General features: G+C 52.6%; 1 protein-coding gene across 7 annotated transcripts; it reads right to left on the bottom strand.

Annotated features, from left to right (window-relative positions):
* Window positions 1-16: 16 nt before the first annotated feature.
* Window positions 17-23,838, bottom strand: ANKRD24 (ankyrin repeat domain 24). 7 transcript variants are annotated; one of them, XM_037505090.2, is made up of 22 exons: window positions 23,407-23,838; window positions 21,473-21,544; window positions 16,052-16,138; window positions 15,813-15,943; window positions 15,647-15,735; window positions 14,429-14,493; window positions 13,816-13,873; window positions 12,478-12,548; window positions 12,195-12,301; window positions 11,813-12,000; window positions 11,318-11,346; window positions 10,614-10,694; window positions 10,370-10,477; window positions 9,149-9,193; window positions 8,963-9,061; window positions 8,049-8,121; window positions 7,701-7,819; window positions 6,022-7,572; window positions 3,339-3,506; window positions 1,814-1,939; window positions 1,534-1,599; window positions 250-1,336 (listed from the first exon to the last, which is right to left on the bottom strand). In XM_037505090.2, the coding sequence occupies exons 2-22, from the start codon at window positions 21,506-21,508 to the stop codon at window positions 1,259-1,261; spliced, it is 3,375 nt and encodes a 1,124-aa protein (XP_037360987.1). In that variant the 5' UTR covers window positions 21,509-21,544; window positions 23,407-23,838; the 3' UTR covers window positions 250-1,258. The 7 variants fall into 7 exon arrangements, with proteins under 7 accessions (XP_054549033.1, XP_054549034.1, XP_054549035.1 ...); XM_054693058.1 differs by lacking the exons at window positions 250-1,336; window positions 21,473-21,544; window positions 23,407-23,838 and adding exons at window positions 17-242; window positions 16,907-16,988 and having other exon boundaries at window positions 16,052-16,156; XM_054693059.1 differs by lacking the exons at window positions 250-1,336; window positions 21,473-21,544; window positions 23,407-23,838 and adding exons at window positions 17-242; window positions 16,907-16,988.
* Between the last annotated feature and the right edge of the window lie 564 nt (window positions 23,839-24,402).

Below are 24,402 nucleotides of genomic sequence, written 5' to 3'. Positions count from 1 at the left end.
GCAGGGACTCAAGTTCCGCCCAGCTCTCTGCTAAGGCCCCCCACTTCCCCTTCCCTGGATCTGGTTCAGTTGGTCTGTGGGGCCGCAGAGAGTCTAGCAATGACTGAGTGTCTCCAGGCCGTCAGGCCCTCCCCTGGGTACGTGGTATGGAAGGTCCCAAGGGGGGCGGAGAGAGGCAGCCAAAAAAGGGAGAAGCTGAGGCCTTTCCCAGCATGGCCTGTCATCCCGTCCTTCCTTCCGGGCTACAGCGAGGGGGAAACCCCAGAGGGGTGACATAAGGAAGACAGTGGGACAGGGAGGGGAGAGAGAGACAGATAAAAGGGGAGGGAAATGGAAACAGATACAGAGATAGGAAAACAGAGACAGAGATACAGAGACAAGAGAGAAACAGAGATGGGAGACCATGAGAAATAGGCAGAAACAAAAGACACACACACAGAGAAACAGAGACAGAGACAGAGAGAGAGAGATAAAGACCAGGGTGCATAGGGGCCCAGGCACCTACATGGCAAGAGCCCTTTGCTCTAAGACCATAGAGGCAGCCCCACTGTTGCTGGCTGTGCTTTGCACCCAGACCAGAGACCCCGAAGCAAACACAAGACCTGGATTGCCAGCCCCTCAGTGGACAGGCACATTCCCCACCCCCCATGTGATTTCTGCTCTGGAAGCTCAAGGAAACCTGGGGACAGGCCACATTCATGGGGGAGGGGGTTAGCAGCACCTACTGACTCCCCTTCCTTCCCCTCCCAAGGAAAGAGCCAGGAATCCCTTGGGGGGTTTCAGAGGCTGGGAGGCAGAGCTGGGACTCTCCCATCCAGCCGGGTCATGAAGTCGCATCCTGTCCTGACATACTTTATTCATTGTGAATTTTTTAGAGTCTATTTTGACTGTTTAAATTGTGTTTTAGGGAATGAGATTTTGGCAATCACCCTAATTCTTAATCCCTGCTCTGGCCACCTCCTTCCTTGCAGTGGGAGCCCAGCAATCATGCCACACGCTTGCTTTGGTCCTGTGCACTGTGAGCTTTTATTCCTGGAGTGGAACCTGTGGGGTAGGGGACTCGGGTTCTCCAGTGGGGGAGATAGGGGTCGGGGTCAGGGTGGGGTCTAGATAGACCAGTGGGGATCCCCGGTGGAGACAGCTAGAGAGTCAGGAAGGGGCCCAGGCTGCAAGTGGACAGTCAGAGTGCTTGCTGGACACCCCAGTGTGGGGCGGGAGGAGCGAGGGTGGAGCCAAGGAGGACATCAGTGCTCTGTGCTCAGCGCCCCTGAGCCTGAAGTCTTTGCATCTGTAAGATCTGGCTCAGAATCCGCTGCACGTCTTCATCCATCTGACCCTGGGTTAAGAAAGCCTGGACGCTCCTGCCCAAACTTCTCCATTCCACTCCCCAACCCTGGAAGCCATGACCCTCACCCATGACCAGCCCCCCACCATTCAGATGGGGAGAGTGAGACCCAGAGACCAGCAGTAGTGTTCCCAAAGCCAGGCGGGGACCGTGCTGGGGCAGAGAGGTGGTTGGGAGGGGTGACTCACCTGGATGGCATAGAGGAGGTGGCTCCGATACAAGGCCACCACTGCACTGTGGTCTCTGACAGCCTCCTGTGGGGTGGGGGAGGGGTGCTCAGAAAAAAACAACAACAACAAAAAAACAGGAAATTCCTCCACCCCCAGACACGTCAAAACGTCCCCCTCGCACCCTGAGCTCCTATTTTGCTGTCACGCACAGTGTGCTAAAATACTGAGCTGTTTCCCAGCCATGCCTGCCACCAGCCCATCTCCTGGCACCCTGCCCCGAGCCTGGCAGGGGTTGTACCTCCAGCTGCTCCTGCAGAGCCTTCACTTGGCCACGGAGGGCATCCACTTCCGGGGGTGCTGGGGCTGCTGGCTGGTCCTTCAGGGCCTCTTTAAGGCTGAAGACTTCCTTAGATAGTTCTGTGATCTGGGGTGGAGAGGGGGGGTGTCAGTGGTCACCAAGGCCAGGAATGGGGGATGGCGGCCTCCTCAGAGAGGCTTGCAAGGCATTCCCGTGGAGGCAGCACCTGGTCTGTGGGCCAAGTCTGGTCCGTGAGCTAAAAATGGCTGCCACGTTCTTAATTGGGTGGGGGGAAAGGAGTCAAAGAAGAACCATATTTGGCGACATGTGACAGTTACGTCAAAATCACATTTCTGTGTGCATGCCTAAAACATACTTGCTTCCTCGCCACGCCCACTCGTTTACATGTCATCCATGGGTGCTTTCCTGACGCAAGGGCAGAGTTGAGTAACATCTGCCCCAAGAGCCAAAAATATGGCCCATCTAGCCCTTTACAGTAAACGTGGCCAATGCTGTCACATCCTCTCTGGCATTCTCTGGAAAGTGGAGGCTGATGGAATAAGAGGGTAGAAGCAGCCTGGCCTGGCGGGGCTGGGGTCAGACAGCCCTGGGTTTGAATCCCTCCCTACCCGTTGACCATTGGAGATTTGGGTTAAATGAACCCATCTAAGGCTCAGTGTTCCCCTAGAACACTGACCTTTGTAGGTTACCAGAACTCTAAACAGAGTCATGTTGAAGCTGGGCCTGGCCTAGAGCAGGCATTCAGCAAATGCTGGGCTTTATTGTAACTACAGAACAGAGGTTCTCTACTAAAAAGGAATCTGCTCCTTCCCCAAGGGTCATGTCTGGAGACATCTGTGGCTGTCATGACTGGGTGTGTGCCTGGCATTGAGAGGGAGGGATCGACTCCCCACAGAGAATGAATGACCTGGCCCCAAATGATAGCAGCAACAGAAAATAATTCTGCTACAAATAAACCATAATCCCTACCACAGTTTTATTTTTATTTTTATTTTTTTTAGTTTTATTTTTATTTTAGAGTTGGAAACTGAGATTCCGAGACATGAAGTGACTTGTCCAACATCATACAGTGAGCTAGGGGACTCCCCTGGGGATTGGTGGGTTACACCCACTGTCCAGTGATATGCTGGGTGACTCACTCGGCCTCCTGGAGCCTAAGTTTGCTAATCTGGAAAGTGGGGATATAAATGCTGTGTGGCTCATAGCGTTGTAAGATGATTAAAAATAATACTATGTGAAAAACACCCACTCAAGATGCATAGTCTGCTACTACCGTCATTTGTATTATTTAAGGACAGAACTTGGAAATCTGGGTTTGAATCCTGGCTGGACCAGAGCAGGCTGTCTGTCCTTGGGTACATGGCTTCGCCTCTCTGTACCTCAGACGACCATTTGGAAAGTGGGCCGGTTCCCCAGTACTCTTTCAGCTGGGCCATTCTTAGGGTCACCCCAACCTCCGTTGAATAGGGGCCGCCTGACTGAGCATAGAAAAAGAGGAACACACCTTCTTGTCTTTCTCCTTGGCCCTGTCCAGGGCCTCCTGTGCACGGCTCTGGGCCTGGCGTGCCCGCTCTGCCTCGGTACGCAGTCCCCGAAGCTGCTGCTCTGCCGTGGCCAGCTGGGCCTCAGCCGCGTGCCTCTCACTCTTCATGAACAGTGCCTCCCGCTGCACCTGTGGCCCAAGCCCATGTGTGATCCTAAAGACATTTGGACCCCAAAAATGTCTGGAACATAGAGTTCCTCTGACTCTTCTATCTTGGCCAAAGGATGTTCAAGCTTGTTTTGACTTGAGGAGTGTGACTCAGGGAAATTCTGGATTCCCCTGGGCACTATAAACATTCTACCCCTGCCAAGCACCTCTGGCCCACCAGCTGTGTTGCCTTAGACAAGTGACTTAACCTCAGTGTCTCCTCTTATAAAAATGAGGGTAATAGCAGCCCCCGACTCACAGGGTGCTTGTGAGGGTAAAATGAGTAAATACTTGAAAATGCTTTAGAATAGTGCTTGGTCCTATGATGCTTGGTACACAGGAAGTACTACATTTGAGTTGGTGACAATATTGCTGCTGTTACTTACTATCATTAACATTATTGCCATTATAGGGGCCTCCCTGGTGGCCTAGGAGTTAAATCTCAGCACTATCATAGCCATGGCCTGAGTTCGAGCCCCGGCCAGGGAGCTGATCCAGGCATGGCACAGCAGACCTCTCTTGTCTCACCTGCTGTTCCCTTTAGCAGTGTATTTCAGTAAATTGCCTGTTCTGCTCCCCACTCTGTCTCTGGTGAATCCTCTCACCACCCCCCACACCTGTGGCCTATACTCCTGTTCTTACATGCAAAATAAATAAATAAATAAATTAATTAGAAAAAACAGTATCACCATTATCATCAGGGATTTCTTTTATCTGCTAATGGTGTGAGGGTTTGTAGATTTCTAGCAAAATGTAGGGAAAACAGAAAAACTGGATAAAAAGCAAACAGATGTCCAAAAGCTGATGGCTACATTTTCACAAAAATATCAAGACTGCATTAGATTTGAAAAATTTTATCAGGGAGGGCAAAAGGACAGGATACATTGGTCCTTACAGAAAAAATAGCTCCAGGGGGAAAATGGACAATAATTAGATGTTCTGATGTGTAGTGCAGATTGACTACACATTAACAATAATAATAAAAAAAACCTAAACCAATGAATAAGATCAAACTTGTAAAATTGATCCCCAAAAGACAGGATCACAAGGAAAGTAAAATTTAGAAAATAAATATGAAGATGGGCATACTCAGGTTGTGAACTGTAGGAAGTAGATCTAGGATTTAACTGACTTAAAATAACATGTTCTTGGGAAAAAGAACAATCTGGCTGTCATTTATGGATTGTACTGTCACTGTGCTCTGTCATTTAAAGCATTTAATTTTCATGACAGGATTAGGCAGGGTATTATTTCCATTATACAGGTGAGTAAACAGAAGCTGAGAGGAAAATGCCTTCCTGATGACTGTGAACATAGTTTTTTATTCAGATTTGCTGAAACAGCTGCCAGTTTTTGTTGTTATTTTCCTAAGACAAGAGATAGGAGTCAAAAGTTCCATCATAAGGGACCAAAAAATATCCCTTGAGCTTTAAAAAAGCAAAGAAAACTCAGCATCAAAATCGGTAAGGTTAAAATAATTAGATCAAAACTCCCTGTGCATAATGCTCTCCTGCAGAGTGAATAAAAGTGTCAAAAATGATCACAAGATTAAATGCCAAGGTCAAGACAGCCAGTTGGAAAAAACCACAGGGTCATTTTGACCACCAGAGAAAATGGACATTAGTAAAAAACATCAGGCAAAAGGTCCAAGTACTACTTACAAAAATGATCCTACCTCACACCATACAGCCACATTGGAGATGATGCATAGAGGTGAATATGAAACTAAAGCAATAAGTTTTATTGCTTTAAAACATAAAAGACGGGGGCCTCCTGGAGGCGCAAGCGGTTAAGCACCGTACTATGAAGCAATCCGCAGCCTCTGTAGCACAAGTTCGAACCCTGGCCGGCCAGAGAGAAACCCACATGGTGCAGCGGACCTCTCCTGCCTTGCCTGTTGCTCCCCTCAGCAGTGTATTTCAATCAGTCTGCCTGTTTTGTTCCCCACTCTGTCTCTGGTGAATTGTCCCCCCCACATCTCTGGCCTGTACTCCAGCTCTTGTATGCATAAATAAATAAATCTTAACAACAACCAAAAAAAACCATAAAAGATGGGGCCTCCCTGGTGGCGCAGGAGTTAAAGACAGCATTGTCAAGCTATCGCCAGCCACTACAGCATGAGTTTGATTCCATGGTCCCCATCCAGGAAGCTGACCTATATGGCGCGGCAGACCTCTCCTGTCTCGCCCGCTGCTTCCCTCAGCAGTGTATTTCAGTGGATCAACCTGTTCTGTTCCCCACTCTGTCTCTGGTGAATCCTCTCACCCCCTATACCTCTGGCCTGTACCCTAGTTCTTGTATGCATAAATAAATCTTTAAAATAAAAAATAAAACATAAAAAACTACCTCTATGACCTTGAGTTATGCAAAGGTTTTATGAACAGATCACAAAAAAGCACTAAACATTAAAAAAAAAAGATGGGGTCAAAACATCCCATGTTTTCAGGGTTCAAACAGACCAAGTGGGTGTGCTGGGTGGGAGTCCAGTCATTCTCACCTGAAAGACCTCAGCGCTGGTCTTCTCGTGGCGCCGTCCCAGCTCCTCCAGCTGCCCCTCTAGTCGGGCCACATCGGCCTGCAGTGCTTTGACGATGCGGTCATGCTCCAAGCGGGCCACGCTGCCCACACGTTCCCGCTCCAGCTCTGCCCGCAGCCGGGCAGTCTCCTTGCCTGTGGCTACCACTTCCTGCTCCAGGCTGGCTGCCCGACCCCGCAGCTCAAGGGCCTCCTCCTGCAGCTGGTGGTGCTCAGCAGCCGGCACTGTTGACTGGCGGAGGGCCTCAGAGACCTCCCGCAGCTCTGCCAGGCCCCTTCGAGCCTCCTCACAGGCTATGGCCAGCTCAGCAGCTCGGGCCTCAGCTGCATCCCGGGCTTGGCCCAGTTCGGCAGCTGCCACCCGATGCTGTTCCCCTGTAGCCGTGGCAGCGGCCAGCTGCGCCCGTAGCACCTCCAGCTCCCGGCTCTGCTCCAGCCTTACCTCCTCCTGTTGGGCCAGCTCTGCCCGCAGGCCCCGGGCCTCCTCCTCTGCCAGCAGCCGGCCAGCCCGGGCTTCATCCAGCCAGGCAGAGGTGGCCTCCAGCTCTCGGAGGCGGGAGTCCCTCGCTCGAAGGTCCTCCCGGGCCTGCTCCAGGGCCGCCCGAAGTTGGACTGTGTCACCACCGCAAGCCCTGCTGACCCCAACGCCCTCGGCCTCACGCACTTGCTCCCGCAGCCGGCCAGCCTCGGCCTCCGCAGCCTCGCACTGGCCACGGGCTGCTTCCAGCTCAGCAGCTGCCTCCCGCTCCCGCTGCCGGAGCGCCTCCTCCAAGGCACGGATCCTGGTCTCAAGTTCTGCCTGCAACTTTTCCGAGGCCTCGGCCGCACCAGGGTGTAGGGCAGGGTCAGCGGGGAAGCCGGGGGCTGTGGCCTCCTCTCTCACGGCCTTTGTGTCCTTGGGTTCCACGTTCACGGTCTCTGTGCGCGTGAGCTCTGTTTCCACAGCGCCCACTCCAGGGGCCTTCATATCTGGCTCCTCTGCCTTCATGTGTGTGGCCTCTGCTCCCATGGCCTCTGCATCTGGGTGTCCTCTGTCTGGATCGAGGGCTCTCATTTCTGTGACCTCAGCCCCACTGACTTTTGTTTCCAAGGCCTCAGCTCCAATACCCTCTGCTTCTGTGGACTCGGCATCCATGGACTTTGTTTCTGTGGGCTCAGCCCCTGTGGATGCTGCTTCTAAAGTCCCAGGTTCTGTTGTTTTCACCCCTGCGGCCTCCTCTTCGGTAGTCTCCACTCCATTAACTTTGGTTTCTGTTGCTGAGGTGCCTTCAAGTTCTGTTTCCATTGTCCCATTTCTGGTGGTCTTCGCTCCTGTGCCACTGTGCTCCCCAAGGGCTGTCTCCTCTTCTCTGGGAGACTCCTGTGCTTCCTGTTGCTCCAGTGCCCGCAGGGCCTCTGTGTGCTCCCTGCGCAGCTGGTCAAATTCAGCCCGGAGGGAGTCATAAAGGGCCAGAGGTATGACCTCAGCCAAGCCATCTGCCTCCATCTCATCCTTCTCGAAGTTCTCTAGGATCTGGGAAGGTAGGGGGACAAAAGGGTGGCCATGCACCTCCCCTGCCCACACACTCAGCAACGTTCCCACACAAGCACTGGGATGCTCAGATCTGCCCCGCCCTACTCTTTGGGCCTCAGTTTCCCCACCTGGACCTTCTCCATAAGTTCCTGGTTCTGTCTGGTCAGTGTGGCCACCTGCTCCCGCAGCGAGGCCAAGAGGTCCTGGGATGATGGGCTTAGTCGCTTGGAGTGCAGTGCCTCTGCCCCTAGCAGGGATACAGAGTCAGTCTTTGGGGTCCCAGGCTGCAGGGGACGAGCACTGGGGATCTAGAGCCATGAGTCAGGGCCCCCAGGACAGGCAGGCTTGGGAAGATGGGCCAACCCCCCACAACAATGTCCATATGTGTGGGTCAAGTCCCCAGCTCCCAGGGCCCCTGAGACAAGGAGGGTGGGGGGCTGGGGAGGGATGAGGGCAGGGCGGTGGGTGGGGCTCACCTGGAAAGTCAGGCAGCTCACCCTCCTCGTCCTGCAGGGTGGCTACATCATAGCTGGTGTTCTCCCGCTCATTCTGTGGGTGAGGGCCAGGGTTCTGTTCAGGGTCCTGGCCCCACCCCTCCCCCCTTTGCCCCCCCACCCAAGAATCTGGAGTGAATGGAAGTGTTCGAATGTCTTTTTGACTCCCCACAGGCAATGGAATGGCTTTCTTGGCCCACAGGGATTTATTAAGCACCTACTATGTGCCAGGAGCTTCCCAGCTTCCCCGGTGCGTAACCACGACCCCAACCACGTGGGTCACACATGCAGTGTGGGTGCATAGAGCTCCGAGATGGTGGGGTGCACCCTCACACTGGGCCTTCAGTGTCGAGGTTACGTGGCACCCAGAGTGTCTGCAGGCATGTGTGTACCACATGTGCATATTTATGTGGCTTTGCATCTGTGGCTGCATGATGAGCGTGTGCGCACCACTGCGGCCTCTCCCGTGTATGTGATGTTCGTGTATGTGTAATTCTGCATTCACAGATGTGTTTGCTGCGTGGTTAGGGGCATTTACCTGCTGCATGTGCAGATAAGACTACAGGTACATGAGCGTGGTTGTCCATCCGCGTGTACATGTGTTACAGTACGTTTTGAGAAGTGTCCATTACGTGTGTGTGTTGGGCCTCCCCTGGTGGTGCAGTGGTTGAGCACTGGGTTGCGAGGCTGCCCGCAGCCTCTGCAGCGCCAGTTCAATCCCCGGCCACCGGCGAGGGTCCCACAAAAAAAAAAAATGCATTATGTGTATGTGTTGCCTGTATGATGGCATGTTTGCTGTTGTGTGTGTCTGCATGTGTGTAAGCATGTGTATTACCATGGTCATCATGACACAGGCACAGCCTTGTACCCCACTTCCTCGCATAGTGCACACCTACCTCCATCAGAGAGAGTCGGCTCTGCAAACTTTCCACCTCTCGCCCCAGACTCTCCTTCTCCTCCTGCTTCTCTGCCAGCAGCTGCTGCAGCTCTTGCACCTGGGAGGAGGGCGACACAAGGCTCAGCTGGCCTCCAGGAGGGAACAATGGAGAGTTGGGTTCCCACTTCCCCCACCTTCCACCTACCTGTCTCTCCAGGCTGTGGAGGGAGCTGGCCTCTGCCTCTGGCAGCTGATAAGAAGAGGAGAAAGGGCTTGTTTCTGGGCTGGGTGCGCGAGTTGGCGGGGTGTGAGGGGGGAACGTCTCCTCTGCTTAACTTGGGCTTAGCAGCCCTCCGTAGCATTCACAGGTGCACACCCAGCATTGCTGTGCCCTTACTTGCTCCACAGGAAATTACAAAGCACCTACTCTTTGCCAGGCACTGATCTGCTCACCCAATCATTGCTAAGTAATTGAGCACCTACTATATGCCAGTCACTGTTCTATCTGCTCATATGTTACTAAGCATTTACTACTGAGCACCTACTGTGTGCAGATATCATACTTCATTACTATTTGTTGAGTGCCTACTGTGTGCCAGGTACCATTCTGCCCATTGTTTTATAAAGATGCATTTTATTTATGCATCCAAAAACTGGGGTATAGGCCAGAGGTGGGGGGGGCAGGGTGAGAGGATTCACCGGAGATAGAGTGGGGAGCAGAACAGATGGATCCACTGAAATACTGCTGAGGGGAGCAGCAGGCAAGACAGCAGAAGTCTGCTGTACCATGTGGGTAGCTCCCTGTCCGGGGATCGAACTCATGCTGCAGTGGCTGTGGATAGCTTTATTGTGCTGATACTTAACCCCTTGTGCCACCAGGGAGCCCCTACCCAAACATTTTTATTGATTGCCTATTTTATGCCACTACTTCATTCATTCATTCACTCAACTATTTGTTTATCTTATAATTATCAGGCATCTACTGTGAGCCATGTCCGTCCTTGTGTGCCTACAGTCCAATGGGTGAATAGGAATTAAAAAAATGCTATGTCCAATAGCAATAAGCATTTTGAATAAAAATAAAGAGAGCTGGGAAGTGAGTATGGAGGAAGATGTTACAGTTTTAAATAAGATGGGCAAAGGAGGGGTCTTTCACAAGGGATCTTTTGAGCAAAGATCTAAAGGAAGTGCAGGAAGTTGCCACAGGGACATCTGAAAGGAGAGCATTCCAGACAGAGGCACAGTCTGCGCAAAGGTCCTGGGGCAGGACCATGCCTGCTGTGCTGCAGCAAGGAGACCTGTGTGACTGGAGCAGAGCGAGGCAGAGAGAGGGAGAAGAAAGTCTGGAGAGGTGGGGGCGTCCTTTCCCTAGAAGTGCATCCTGCCCCAGGCTTAGTCCCAGGCCTTTGTCTCTCCTGCTCCTCACCTCCTGCTTCCTTCGTTGCTGGTGCTGCTCCAGACCCCGGATCTTCTGCAGCAGGCGGCCCTTCTCTTGTCGCAGCCGCACAATCTCCTCATAGGCATCTCGATCATCCTGTTCTCCCCACCCGGGGACCCCCGCCTTTAGATGAGGTCTATGGATTGTCCCCTCTGATGCCTTCACCAGAGGTTCCTCCCCCTTCTGCCTGGGAGCCTCCCACTACTCCCCCTACGGCTAGGGCATCTCTCACCGGCATAGGGGTGCTGGCAGGGGGCTGAGGTGCCTTCCGCTTCTTGGGACCTCCTCGCTTTTCATGACTGGACACAGAGTTCTGGGGCGGGGTGAAGGGGACACTGGGGGACACACCCACCTCCCACCCAAATAAACCACCAGACAACCCAGGCAGCCTACTATCAGTCACCAACCCCAACTCTGCCCTCGCTTTCTGTGTGATTCTGAGCAAGTCTCTGCCTCTCTCTGGTCTTCAATTGTGCCTGCATATAAGGGCATGAGGCCACATTCCCTGAGCATTCCAGATCTTATTCTTTACTCTCTATCCCTCTCCATGCCTTGGTACTTCCCTCAGCTAAACCAGATTATCTGTAAGTTTCTTTTCCCTGTGGAACTGGGAAAGAGAAGAGGCCAAATCTGCTTCCTCTGACTAAACCAGCCCTCAGCAACTGCAACCTCTCTACCGCGCCCCCCCCCACACACACAACTCCAGGCCCCATATCCCCTAGTGTTCTCACCCAGTTCTGGGAATTATGTTGTGGATGCTGCTGCCACTTGGTGACAGCATACCCTGAAGGTACCATTCTTCCCAAACAGATTCTCCCAGTTCATAATCCTGGGGCACAAGTCCATTTCTTCCTTCTCTTCCCACCAAGCTTGGGGCATGGGTAAGGTGGTCGGTGCACAGGGAAAGGGGCTCTTTCACTGCTTAGAGATTCATACCTGAGATGATGCCTCGCCTGAGTCATCCTCTAGGAGGGCAGAAGAGAGAAGGAAGCAGGGTCAGGGTCTCTGACCTAGGGACTCATTTTCAGTGATAGGAAGGGCATTAGATACCTAGGGATCTTTGGGGGGAACTCCCAACTCCCAGAGAATCAGGAATTTTAAAGGAGGAATCAATCGCTTCAGCAGAATGATGATAAAGGGTAGTCGAAACTCTCCAAAGGAGAGGACAGTGGCATCTCCAGGATGGTGCCACTTCTTAGGGAAAGGCAAAGATCTGAAGCAGAGTGACCTAAGGAAGCAGAGTGGACCCCTAAAAGCTCTTGAGCTCCTTGAAACTGTCCTGAATAGGGTCAGGGAAGCCATGAAACCTCCTATAATGCAACAGATAGTGACACCTGGAAAGCATCCACAGTAGAGAGAAAAAGGGGTGACAAGAAACTGCCTAGAAGGAGGTAGGGGTGCTTGAAAATGCTTGAGGCGGGACTTGCATACCGCTGGGTGGTGAGGGGCGCTGGGCCGCCTCCTGTAGGAGGTGTAGGATGAGTTTGTCCCCAGCTAGGGCACCATAGTGAGCAGCATCCTGGCCCAGTGCGTCGGTGATGCCCGGCTGGGCCCCGCCCTGCAGCAGCACCTCTACTGTTTCCGGACTGGCCCTCTCGCAGGCCAGCATCAGGGCCGTCCTACCAGGAGAGGGGGCTACTGAGGTGGTGAGGACATCCTCAAACCCCACGCCCTCCTCAACACCCGGGACTGGGGTGGGGGAAGAAGACCAACTAGATCCCTTCCCACCCCCGCCCCGCCCTCCCCCCAACCCCATAGGAGACTTGCCCAAGGTCACAGCACACCATGGACCGGCTAGAGGAAAAATACTCACCTGCCCTGCAAGTCCTGGTCATTTGCAGCAGCCCCCTGCTGCAGGAGAAGGCGGCACAGATCTGTGTGACACATCTGAGCTGCTATGATAAGGGGTGTTGTACCTGACTGGGGTGGGAGAGGTTCGGAAAAGGGATGAGACAAGGCATGAGAAGTTGAGGAAACCTTCATGACTTCCCCTGAGCTCCACTCCAAACCTTTCCACACTTTTAAAAGAGTGCCTGGAATGTTGCCCCTTGGTGGCAGCGTACAGTGTCTTTCCCAAAGAGATCCCAGAGACTCACGCGATCTCGAGGATTTAGATGTGCCTTGAAGGAGCAGAGGATTTCTGAGCAGGAGATGCAGCCACCGGCCGCTGGAAAAAGAGAAGCAGGGAGTCGGGGGGGAGGGCTTAGGCATTTTCTGGGGGCCTTCTGCCTGAGTGTGATTCTTATTCTTTATTTCATAAGAAATTCCCACCTCCCCTGGAAAATCAGTAACAGTTATGACTCCCAGTGCACAGATGAAGTAACTGAGGTCCAGCCAGGCCTATGATGACCCCGTAGAGTCAGAAACAACCACAGTTGAGACCCAGGTCTGCTAACTCCTAGTCCCAAGCTCTTTTCACATCTTATCATGCTTCCCTTTTAAGATGGAACTTTTAACTGATTTTCATTATTTATTGTGTACCTACTATGTGCCAAACTCTCACACAGAAAGTGTTAATATTTACTGGAAGAAGCAGATGTCAGCTGAGGCTGGGAAAGCTTCTCAAGGTTTGATCTGAGTTCTGAGCTCTGAAGGTAAGAGGGGGATGTGGAGGTTATGGCACATGCGAGGGTCCAGGGGTGGGAAACAGTTTGGTAAAATGAAGGAAGTGGGGGATGGTGTGGCATGTATGTCCACAGCCCAGAGGGAAAGGACTTTGTGCAAGGTATTGCTAGAGAAATCTACAGACCCCATGTGGATACCTGCTGTGTGCCCAAGGGGAAATGAGATTTTGTTTGCTGCTGTAATCCCAATGCTCAACATAGCAGATGCTCAATAAATACTGAGTAAAAAAAAAAAAAATCAATGTGCTTAGTTTGACCAAAGGCATCACCGCCACTAGGTGACAGCACACTCCAACTGCAGGAAAATTTTATGTATGTATGTATGTATTTATTTATTTAGTGGGACCCTCGCCAGTGGCCAGGGAATGAACCAGCGCTGCAGAGGCTACGGGCAGCCTCGCAGCCCAGCGCTCAACCGCTGCACCACCAGGGGAGGCCCTGCAGGAAAATTTTAAACCAACAAAAACCTCAAAGCCAACCCAAATTTATCCTGTGTTCCCCAAAGGACAAACATTTCTTGAATCATAGTGAAGGTCATTCTCCAAATTCACAGGCCAGTGGACAGAGGCTGGACTGGCTTCTAGCTCAAGTGCATGGGTCCCTTTTCTTCCCTAAGGGAAGGCGTTTGCAGTAGATTCTGAAGCTGCTGGGAGCTCTGACCTTCCTGAGGTTTCCTAGGGGTTCCTCTAAGGAAATGACACCCCTACCCCCTGCATTGTTTTCACGTGGAGAAGGCCCCCTGGCAGAAGAACCTCCAAGCCTCACACTCCCTGGCCCATGGTGGGCAGGGCAAGGTTGGGCTGCACCCACCTGCATGGTGCAGGGCTGTCCACCCGCTGCTGTCCACAATGTCCACCAAACAGGAGGCCTGCGGACAGAGGGGCAGATCATTGGAGCAGTGCCATCAGCCTTCATTGCCTGATTTCTCTAGGACTGCCCCCTCCTTGGGGTCTGCTGTATTTCAGGTTCCTTGCCTCACCCCAAACCCTGACCACCTGCTCTATGGAGCCCATCTCCTTACCAGCCCTCTGAGCAACTGTCTTTGCTTTAGTGAAAGTTGTTAAGAAAGAAGGACTAGCTGGGAACCGAGGAGCATCTGGGAGTTTGAGGAATACATGTAAGCTCTGAGAATGGCTTTGACTATGAAAGTTGGGATTTGGGGAGAAGCTGGGGCCCAGGAAATATCTGATAACAGGAATATATCTTGGCTGTGGAAAGGACCTGGACAGTCAGGGGAGTATCTGGCTGTCCAGGGAGTAGTTGGGGCTCAGAAGTAAAAGGGATCATGGAATATCTAGGATTTAGGGAGTACCTGAGAGTTCAGGAAATTGCTGGAACTCAGGAGTAGCCAAAGCAAAGGAGTATTGAGGTTAAAGGGTGGGATTATCTAGGCTTCAAGGAGTATCTGAGACAAGAGAATGACCTGTAGCAGTTGCTTCAAGCACTCTGGGTGTCCATACTTGGCGGCCAAGTGGAGGGCATTGTAACCTGAAAGGAAGAGATTTTCTAGGGCTCTAGATACTCCAGGAGCTTCTGGCTGCTCCCCAGACCTGTGTCAACTATTTGTGATGAGTTCGTTTCCCTGCATCTGTTGTAGCAAGTCCCCAAGGTCCAGAGAGTTTCAAAACTGTGCTGCTCCCTGTGGTCAAAGACTCTCCATCTGATCAGTGTCACAATTTCATCTCAGCTACCCTCACACCTACCCTCCCCTCAAGTCCTACGGCTCCAGCTACTCCTCTGTCCCCAGCTACTCTACATGCTCAATTATAGTCATGTGTCACATAACAACAGGAATACATTTTGAGAAAATCATCAGCAGGTGATTTTGTCATTGTGCAAGTGTCATAGAGTATAACTGCACAAACTAGAGGATACAGCAGACTCCACACCTAGGTCAGAGGGTAGAGCCTCCTGGGACTCCCCATCATATACACTGTCCATACATGCACTGCCATATACGCCACTGAGCAAAACACCAAGTGATGCATGACTATACGCCAAAGCTCCAGTGTTACCCTTCAGAATCCTCAGTTGTTTTATGTATTCCTGCTAATCCACATACCCTTGCTATTCCATGTTCCAGCTGTATTCCTGTCTAGAACCTCCGACTACTGCATCCACCCTGCGCACTATGCTTATTGCCCTAAAGCTATGTCATCCCATGTCTAGTTACCCCCTGAGCTCTGACTATTCCCTTTGGCCATGAATTCTCATTTATTTCCTCAGGTCCCTTGTTAAGTCACACACCCAGATTCTCCTTTATCCTAGCTACTCCCAGAGCTTCAGCTACTTCTAAATCCCAGCTACTCCTGTACCTCAGTTACTCCCCCAAACTCTACTTGTTACTCTCATGTCTGTATATACTTCTCAAGATCAGATACTTTTCAAGATCAGATACTCCTTTGCGCCAACTTCTTCCAGTTACTCCTACCCACAAATTAACTCACCTTGCTTGGTGCCAGCCATGGTCTCTGTCCTTGAGCACTGCAGCCTGACATGCCCCAGTGCCTCCCTGGGGGCACTGAACAGAACCCCTTTGATAAGCAGGATACCCAGTTTATGAATCAGGGAGTGGCTGGACCGTCTGGTTGGGCACCTGGTCTGAGCCCGTCCTCCCTCCCCAGGGTCCCATGGGTACTACCTGCCCCATCTGTGCTCATGACGTTGGTGCCATGTGCCAGCATGACCTCCAGACAGCTGGCTGCACCCCTCATGGCTGCCAGGTGGAACCTGGAGGTCAGAGATCAGGGGTCAGCCACAGAGTGGCCACCACTCAGCCATCACACCCCCAGGGGGTGGGCACTCACGCAGACTTGCCCTCGGGGTCCAGCTTCGTTGGCACCAGGCCCTTGCGAGAGATGAGGGCGGCCACCCGTGCCGAGTCGTTGCTCTCCACAGCCTGCAGCAGCCGCTCATCGCTTTTGCCCCAGTCCTGGCTCTGCAGGGCACACCCAGAGGAGCGTGGGCCCAGGTGGCCACTGCCCCCTCCCCACTCCCCCAGCAGGGGCTCTGAGCTCTCTCCATCCACCCACCCCTGGGCACTTGCCTGGCGCCTGCCTCTGGCTGCAGGCTTCGGGATGGGGCAGGGGCCGCAGGGTGGGCAGGAGCCTAGGTCAGTGGGGCTGAGCCGCAGCTGCAGTGGGAGGTGGTCCTGGGTGGGGTTCTGGCAGCTTCCCCCAAGCCTGCGCCCCCCCAGCATCTGTCTCCAGGTCTGCGGCCCCACTGCCAGCAATGTCCCTCGAAACCATTCCCCAATCAGCCCCAGTGCCTCCTTCCCAAAAGTTGTCCCAGGACGTGCCCTTACTGAGCAACCACCTTCCCAACAACCCCGCCCTCCCAGACACTCACGCCGCCCCATGTCCTTCTCCACAACCTTCCAGAGTCTTCCCACAGGACACCTTCAGAGGGTTCCTTAAGTGTCCCTCAGAACCGTTCCCTGCCATTTATCCTTATGCTGAAAAAACCAGTTGTCCCCCAAATGTCCTCAGTGTTCTTCACCCAAAATCTTAGCCTATATTGCATCCCAAACTGTCTCCCCCAAATTCCTGAATGTCCTCCAAAATCATAGCCCCAAATGACCCTCATCATCGGTCTCAAAAATGTCCTCCCCCTAAACCCCGCAAAATGGTCTCTGAAACTGTATTCTTAACGTACAATCTCCCCCAAGCGATCCCATATAAAATGTGTCCCCCCAAATGCCCTCTAAATTCTAAATGTCATCTGTTCAGTTCGCAAAACTGTCTCCCCAAATGTCCCAGCCATTCCCGCAACCTCTGTTTCCCACCCCGCCCCCTCACCACCTCCCTCCCAGCGCCTCCTTCCAGGGTTGGGGGATTGGTTCTCGCAGGGAGTGGAGAGGCAGGGCCAGCCCACCCGCCCGCGCCCCTTCCCCCGGCCCTACCGCGAAGGAGGTGGCGGCGCACAGGCACAGCTGCTTCATGGCGTCCAGGGCGCCGGCCAGAGGGGCCCAGGGAGGGGCAGGCGCTGCCAGAGCTCGGCAGCCTGGCCACCAAGTGGTCCTGCCCCGCCAGCGCCGCCCCCTCCAGGGAGCGCCCCACCTGCTCCCCCACGGCCCCTCCCCCACGGGGTGAGGGATGTGCCCGATGGGGACCTGGACCTGGAGGAGGGGCGCCGCCCTGGCCAGACCTGACTTGCCGCTGGGAGGAGGCCAAGAGCACACCCCCACCTCCAGTGCCCGCTGGGTCTATCTCCAACGCTCTGTGGATCTGGCCAGGAGGGATCCTCGGTGAGTGGGCCTGGGCCCTGGATACACAGAGCCCTCCACTGCCCACCCTGCCACCCAGGCTGTAGCTCACTCATGCAATCATTCATTCATTCATTTATTCACTCATCCGCCAGTGGGACTGTGCAGTTCCAAAAACCTGAATTGGAACTCCCGTCCACCCTCTGTACCGCCTCCTCTGTCCCCGGTATTTAGGGGACTCAGCCAAGATACTTACCTGATGTGCATTTCACTTTCCTCCTCCAGGAAATGGGTTTCATAACAAACTGTACCTACTGCAGAGGGTTACTAGGAGGCCTGAGGGAGATAACTGGCGGCGAAGTAGTGCCTGGCACACAGCAAGTGTGCAGTCAGCAGGTGCACACAGCAAGTGTGTTATTACTAAGCTGCGGTTCACCTATCCAAGAAAGACATAGCTGGATCCACATGCGTATCTCATACTGAACTCTGGGCTCGAACGACATAGTAAGTGCTCAGTTAAATCACTCACAGAGTGGCTTAAGGGGATGGTGGGTCTGTGTACCTCAGACTGGGAGTCCCTTGAGAGGACAGCCTGGCTGAGGCCGCCCAGGCCCAGGGCCTGTCACCTCTGGGCAAGAGTGCGGGAGTTGGTAAATGTTTGCTGAGTTAATGAACCACTCCCAAGGCCAAGCTCTGAGCTACACAAATTTAAATCATTTCAGTCCATTTGTCCTCCTGGTGCCTGGCACTAGAGCTCAGTGACGACCAGCCGCAATGGTGAAGTCGAGACCAATTGGCCTACAAAGCACAAACATTTACTGTCTGGCCCTTAGAGAAAAAACTTGCCCACCCCTGCTCAAAATGGTCCCACTATCATCTCTGAGCTCATACTCTCCTCCTCCTTCCCACTGGGCCGACCCATCCTGCCACAGCAGCCTCCTGCCTGGTCAAGCTGCCTCGTCCCACCTCCAGGCTTTGCCTTTGGTGTGACCTCTACAGGAGCACCTGCTCCTCCCAAATGGTCCACATGGCTGATTCCATTACTGCTGTCTGCACTGGTAGACACCTCTTTGGGTCTTCTCTGGCCACCCCTGGTCACTCTCTAGCCCCTAACTAGGACTTGTTTTTCCTTCTTCATTCATACCAACACCTGAGATCCTACTATGTACCTGTTTGAAAATATTCTGTCTCCTCTTGGTTTCTCCCCTTTAATGTCTCCCTACTTGCAGGGACTTCGGTCTCGGTCACTGCCTTATCTATCTGCAGCGGAACGAGTTAGAGACTCTAGGGCCCAGTGTAAAAAGAAAATGTGGGGGCCCTGGTTAAAATTATTAAAGATGTCAAGACAGTAAGAACAGAGCATTAAATCAAACATGGCCCTTCCGAGTGTGGGTCCCTAAAGTCAGGATTGCCAGTAAGCCTGGCACACAGTAGGACCTCAGTCATATGTGTTGAATGAATGTAAGACATAGCAGTGACTCTGGAGAATAGAAATAGGAGAGAGATCCCAGGAAGCATTAAAGCACTGGGAGTCTATGAATCTAAAAGAACCCCAATCTCTTACCCATGAGGCTTTTATAAAACCTGAAATAAAGGCAGGAAATCCAGAGCCTAGGCCCAGGGCACCAGCTAACTTCTATCTTATGGATGAAAAACTGAGTCCAGGGAGAACCCAAGAAGGCTCAGAACAAGTATCCTGACAGGGGCTGGAAGGAAAGGCTGGCATTGAAGAATAGGAAGGAGCCGGCGGGACGGGCTGGCGGCAGGGCAGGGGGCTGGTCTGTGTGTGCTGATAGGGGAATAAAAGGTCCAAAGAGACAATGAGTGGACCTCTGCGGTCACGGGGTGTGCTTTCTTCCCTTGGGGGAACTGAACAAAAGCCTGAACCCGACTCCAGCTGCCGTCTGAGAAACTGGAGCCAGGAGGGTGGGGGGGCACAGTGAGCTGGCATGGGGAGCACAGGGGAAGCGAGGGAGGGTGGAGGGCATGCTTCCCTCCACCCCCACCCCCAGGCCTCTCATCTGCTGCCACTGCCACCCTGGGCTCCTCCCCGCTGGAAGCAAACACTGCCTCAGCCCACCCAGACACCTGATACACCCCAGGCCCCAGGCCCTCACACCTGCCGCCTCTCACCCCCCCTTGACCTTGACTGTCTGCCATGTACCTACTAAATACACCCTTGTCCCAAATTAGGTGTCTTATTTTTATTTTGTAGCTGCACACACTTTTGGATGGATTTGCTTTCAACGTCATTCTGCTTTTGAAATTTAACAACTGACTTCTTGGGAATTCTTGGGGGGGAAATAGGAACAGTCTCCCTCCCTCCCTAACCCCCCACCTTGGTCCCCTCCCTTCCCCCTCCCCCCTCCAATCATTGCACTCCCCTGTGTTCTTCTTAATGACACAGCCCTAAGGAAGGCAGGTGTCTCATTTCCCAGCTGTGAGAGCTAGAGCAAACCCCTTCAATACTCTGGGCCTCCTTTCCTCAGCTATGAAGTGGGGGTGTAACTGAAAGTTCAACCCCATATCACAGGAGGCTTAAATGAACTGACATCTGCAAAACACAGGGTCAGCTCCCTATAGTGTTTGAAAACAAATAAATAAAAACAAAAACCAGATGAAATAAATACAAACTCGACAACACTAAATTTCTAAAAATGAAATTTGAAGTATTAATAAAGTGAAAAGGGTGGTTTAAATGAATAAATACTAAAAATAAAGACATTGGAAAGGCTGACAGAGGTGACAACTGGGTGGTGACAGACCTAGTCACCCAGCTAGTAGGGGCAGAGGAAGGATTTGAAGTCAGAGCTGCCTGCCTTTAAAATGAGGCTTGTTGCACCGTCCCTCTTTTTGATTTTCAGTGACTCCTAGCACCTGCTCATCTTCCATTAGGGCCCTGAATCAACCTGTCAGCCTCCAAAAATTTGCCCACACTGGTCCCCACCCCAACCTGTGTGCCTTCACTTGTCTGAATTTTCCCTTTTCTCCCAGGCTTCACTCCAGTGCTGCCTCCTTCAGGCAGCCCCCTGTGATTGCTCTGGGTCTTGTCTGTGCATGGAAAGGCTGTATTGTGTGGTGGAGAGACCAAGGGCTCTGAAGTCAGCATGCATGGGTTTGAATCACAGGCACTGGCACTTCATTTTGTGACCGGGAGAAGTCAGTTAACCTCTCAGAACCCCGGATTCCTTGGACTGTTAAGTGGAGGCCAGTCACAAAGGGGCACTCAGGAAGGCTGGCTGCCCCACACTGAATGTGAATCTTTACTTCGGTTCTCACAATCTGTGCCCTGGACTGGCCTGCACATTGGCAAGGACTTGGGGTGCCTGGAGGGAGTGGGGAAGACAAAACATTGCTCTCTGGGTGTTCAGAGTGTGAGATGAGGCTGCAAGGGAAGCCAGCTTGATCTTGTTATAGAGCAACCCGTCCCTTTTCCCCCTAACAATCTCACCTCAGGGCCTTTGTACTAGCTGATCCCTCTACCTGGAAGGCAACTCCTGCAAAAGTACACATGACCCCCTCTTTCCCTTCTGATCTCTGCACTATTATCAGCTTGGCGAGCCCTTTCTTAATAACCTACTTAAAAATTGCAACCATTGCCACTGCCAAGGGTAGTCCAATTCTTTTGCCTTATTCATCTCCATGGCACAAAATTTGCCTTTTCAAGTATTTATCTTATTGGTGTCCACATTCCTTACTTTGCTGTCCACGCTGTGAGTATAGGGGTATGTCTGTCCTATTCACTGCTGTTTCCTGTGTGCCTAGAACAGCACCTGATACAAATATTTGCTGAATAAAAACTCAAAAGCAACACATGAAGGACTCCGAGAAAGTAAGTTCTCAGAAAAGCAAGTGGTCTCGGCAGCTGATGCCAGAGATTTGCTGTGTGGGAGCCAAACTGGAAAGGATGCAGAGGGCTTGATGGGCTTTAATGCCCTGACAGGGCGTTCCAGGTAGAGGGAGCAGCCTGGCCAGAGGCTAAGGGGCTGGAAAGCTTGAACAGGAAGCAGTGAGGGGTCAGGGGGCAGTAGAGAGCAAAGGAAGGGAAGGTGGACAGAGGCTTCAGGGCACAGATCTGAACCTATGGGTGCTCTTCCTGGGGAGCCATGGAAGAGTTTTAAGCAGGTTCATAATGAAGCTGCCAAAAGAATCTGACACGGGGAGAAGGACAATGGTCCAACAGCCAGTGGATCTTCAGCCAGTGCCCGGGGGAAAGGGACCTAATGTTGGACGGCCTCTGGCATCTCAGTGGCTCAGACTCACCTCTGTCTTCTTGAATCGTGCCCGGAGAGTTTTCATGGCCAGTGTCTGGAGTTTCTGCTCTCCCCAGGTAACCTGGAGAACAGAAGGGAGTGAGAAACATCAGTCCTGTGGGCTGAGAGTCACTACCTTCTTCTCCCCAAATGGACCACTTCCTCCTCCCTGGGCCATGCCAGCCCCTAGCGCAGGACACAGACCTACCCCATCTCCTAACTGCTGTTTGTCCTTTGGCAAGTCACTTGCCCTCTCTGAATTGCACTTCCCTCATCCCTAAAATCAGGGAGATAATCCCCTCTTTACCAACTCCTCGTCAATTTTCAGTGAGGTTTCTAGCATAGGGCCTGGCAAACAGTAGGTGCTCAATAAGTGTGCCTTATTGGTATTTCCTGTTACCCAGGTAGATTAAGCCCTGGTTCCACAGAAGGAAGTATGGCTGCTTCTGTCCTCCTGGACAGTTAGGGGCTCCTTGGTGGCCAAGCCCAGAGTTGAGGACATTTAACACAAAGGCATGTTTCTTGAATGAATGGAGGACATCCTTGCATGAAGATCCCCTACTCCAGGTTCTGCATGTGTGACAGCAGGGAGCGAATGGAGGTCTGGGGTGATGCCTGCAAGCTGTTGCACACATGCAGTCACAAGCATGGTGTACACATGTCTGTCCACTGTGTCCTCTATCACGTTCTGAGTGGCTATGGAGATCAGGCAGGGGATAATTCAAGGGGGTGTTTTGCCAGCTGTGTGGTTAGGAATTTCTTCCTATGTCTGAGTGAGATTTCTGTGAAGTTATGCCCTTCACCCATCCACCTGCCCATGATTTCCCCAAGTCATCTTCCCACCTGTCTACCCATCCATTTGCTTACCTGTGCATCCACCACCCTGCCCAAGCACTTGTCCATCCACCACCGGCTCACACCTACCAACTTGCCCACCTAACTCATCTTCTCACTGATCCTCATGTACCCTCCCATCATGCTTTTCCCACCATCCACCCATCACCCATCCACCTGCCCACCTATCCATCCACCTATTCATCTACCTGCCCATCTATCCACAAACCCACCCATCCAACACCCACACACCCACCCATCTACCATCCATCCATCCACAGCTCCACCAATCAGTGTACCCTTCACTTACCACCCACCCCACTTTTCGTTAAACCTGTATCAATCACACCCAGAGCAGGCGTAACAAGAGACACCCAAGAGAGGAGCCCACAGGTTGCCTGGGCAAGAGGGAATCAGTGGGCTTGGGGGAGGGGACAGTGCCCTCATCCTGGGAGCTGTTTCTAGAAGAAGTGATGATACATACGCAGAGTCTGATGGCTAGACAAGATACGGAGGGTAGCTGCAGGAAAAAAGGGCCAAAGGCTGGGAAGTGGGAAGTGCATGCATGAGCGAGTGTGTGTGCGTGTCAGGGTGCCTGGGTAGCTCCTTAGCATGGCGGGCACCCACACTGGCCCCTCCTTTTCCCCACATGTCAGGGCTCAGGGGCAAGGAGACTTAGGTCCTAAGGGGAGCCTCCATCCCAGGCCTCCCTCACCGCCTTCCTCTCCTACCTCCCACGGTTCCAGTGACTCCAGCCCCAGGCCACTGTGCCCACTGCTGGCTCCAGTTACAGCTCCCAGTTGGGCCACAGACCGCTCAGCCAGCTCAGTTACGACACCTGAGCAGCTCTGAGCAGCTCTAGGCGGATGCAGCCCCAGGGGGCTGGGGATGAGTAGAGGGAGGAGACAGGCTGGCTGTGGGCTGCCTGTTGGCCAACTGGCTCTCAGGTGGGAAGACATAGTTCTCTATCATCACTGGACACATTTCAGTTTCTAAAATGAGCCACTTTGCTCCCAAGAGAGTGGCACTTGCTGTTCCCTCCAGAACACTCTTTTCTGTACCCTCTGTCACGCTCAACAAGCTCATTCTCCCCATTTCACTCCTACTTACTCTTCAGATCTTTGCTGCAATGATACCCTCTTCTGCAGGAAGCCTTCCCTGATGTCCCCAGGTGGGGTCAGGTGCCTCCTCTGAACATTCTCACAGCCTGGTGCTTTCTGCATCCCTCGTTGCACTCCAATCACCATTGCCCCATCACCTGTTTGTGTCCATCACCAGCCACACTGTGACACCTGTGTTCTCCAGTTATCTTTCTAGCACATAGTAGGTGCGCAACACGTGTTTTCTCGATGAGTTCTCAGGGTAACCAGTCCCATGACCTTGAGAGTTTCTCTAGCTTCTTGGTGCAGTCTGGATGTGTTTTGCTTATAAGAAATTAGCATCCACCTGAAAAATGTTCAAATAAGGGCCTCCCTGGTGGCTCAGCAGGTTGAGTGCAGTGCTGTGAAGCTGTCCGTAGCCTCTGCAGCGTCGGTTCAGTTCCCAGCCGGCCAGGGAGAGGCCCACATGGAGCGGCAGACCTCTCCTGTATCGCCTGCTGCTCCCCTCAGCAGTGTTTTTGGTCCGCCTGCCTATTCTGCTCCCCGCTCTGTCTCTGGTGAATCCTCTTGCCCTCCCGCGCTTCTGGCCTGTACCCCAGTTCTTATATAAATAAATAAATCTTTAAAAAAAGTTCAAATAGGGGCCTCCCTGGTGGCACAAGGAGTTAAGATGCAACCTATGAAGCTATCTGCAGCCACTGCAACACAAGCTCCATCCCTGGCCAGGGAGCAACCCACATGGCGCGGCAGACCTCTCCTGTCTCTCCTGCTGCTCCCCTCAGCAGTGTGCTTTGGTCAATCCGCCTGTTTTGCTCTCCACTCTCTCTCTGGTGAATCCTCTCACCCCCCACAACTCTGGCCTGTACCTGAGTTCTTGTGTGCATAAATAAGTAAATCTTAAAAATAAAAATAAATTTTAAAAAAGTTCAAATAATTTAGAGTGGAGTTCTAGACCCTCCCCACTCAGGCTCCAAATTACCCCACCCCGGATACGCACACACACGCA

This window comes from Talpa occidentalis, unplaced genomic scaffold, assembly GCF_014898055.3.
Source record: "Talpa occidentalis isolate TD23 unplaced genomic scaffold, MPIMG_talOcc4v2.1 talOcc4.12, whole genome shotgun sequence".
NCBI classification, from domain to species: domain Eukaryota; kingdom Metazoa; phylum Chordata; class Mammalia; order Eulipotyphla; family Talpidae; genus Talpa; species Talpa occidentalis.
This window is presented reverse-complemented; position numbering and strand designations above follow the sequence as displayed.

Bases quoted from the DNA above. Each gene is read 5' to 3' on its own strand.
- ANKRD24 (XM_054693057.1), bottom strand. From the start codon at position 16,363: ATGGGGCGGCGTGAGTGTCTGGGAGGGCGGGGTTGTTGGGAAGGTGGT. The intron at 12,001-12,194 runs GTGAGTATTTTT...CTCTCCTGGTAG, and splicing joins GACCAGGACTTGCAGGGCAG to GACGGCCCTGATGCTGGCCT. The intron at 1,600-1,813 runs GTACAACCCCTG...CCCACCCCACAG, and splicing joins CTCTGCAGGAGCAGCTGGAG to GAGGCTGTCAGAGACCACAG.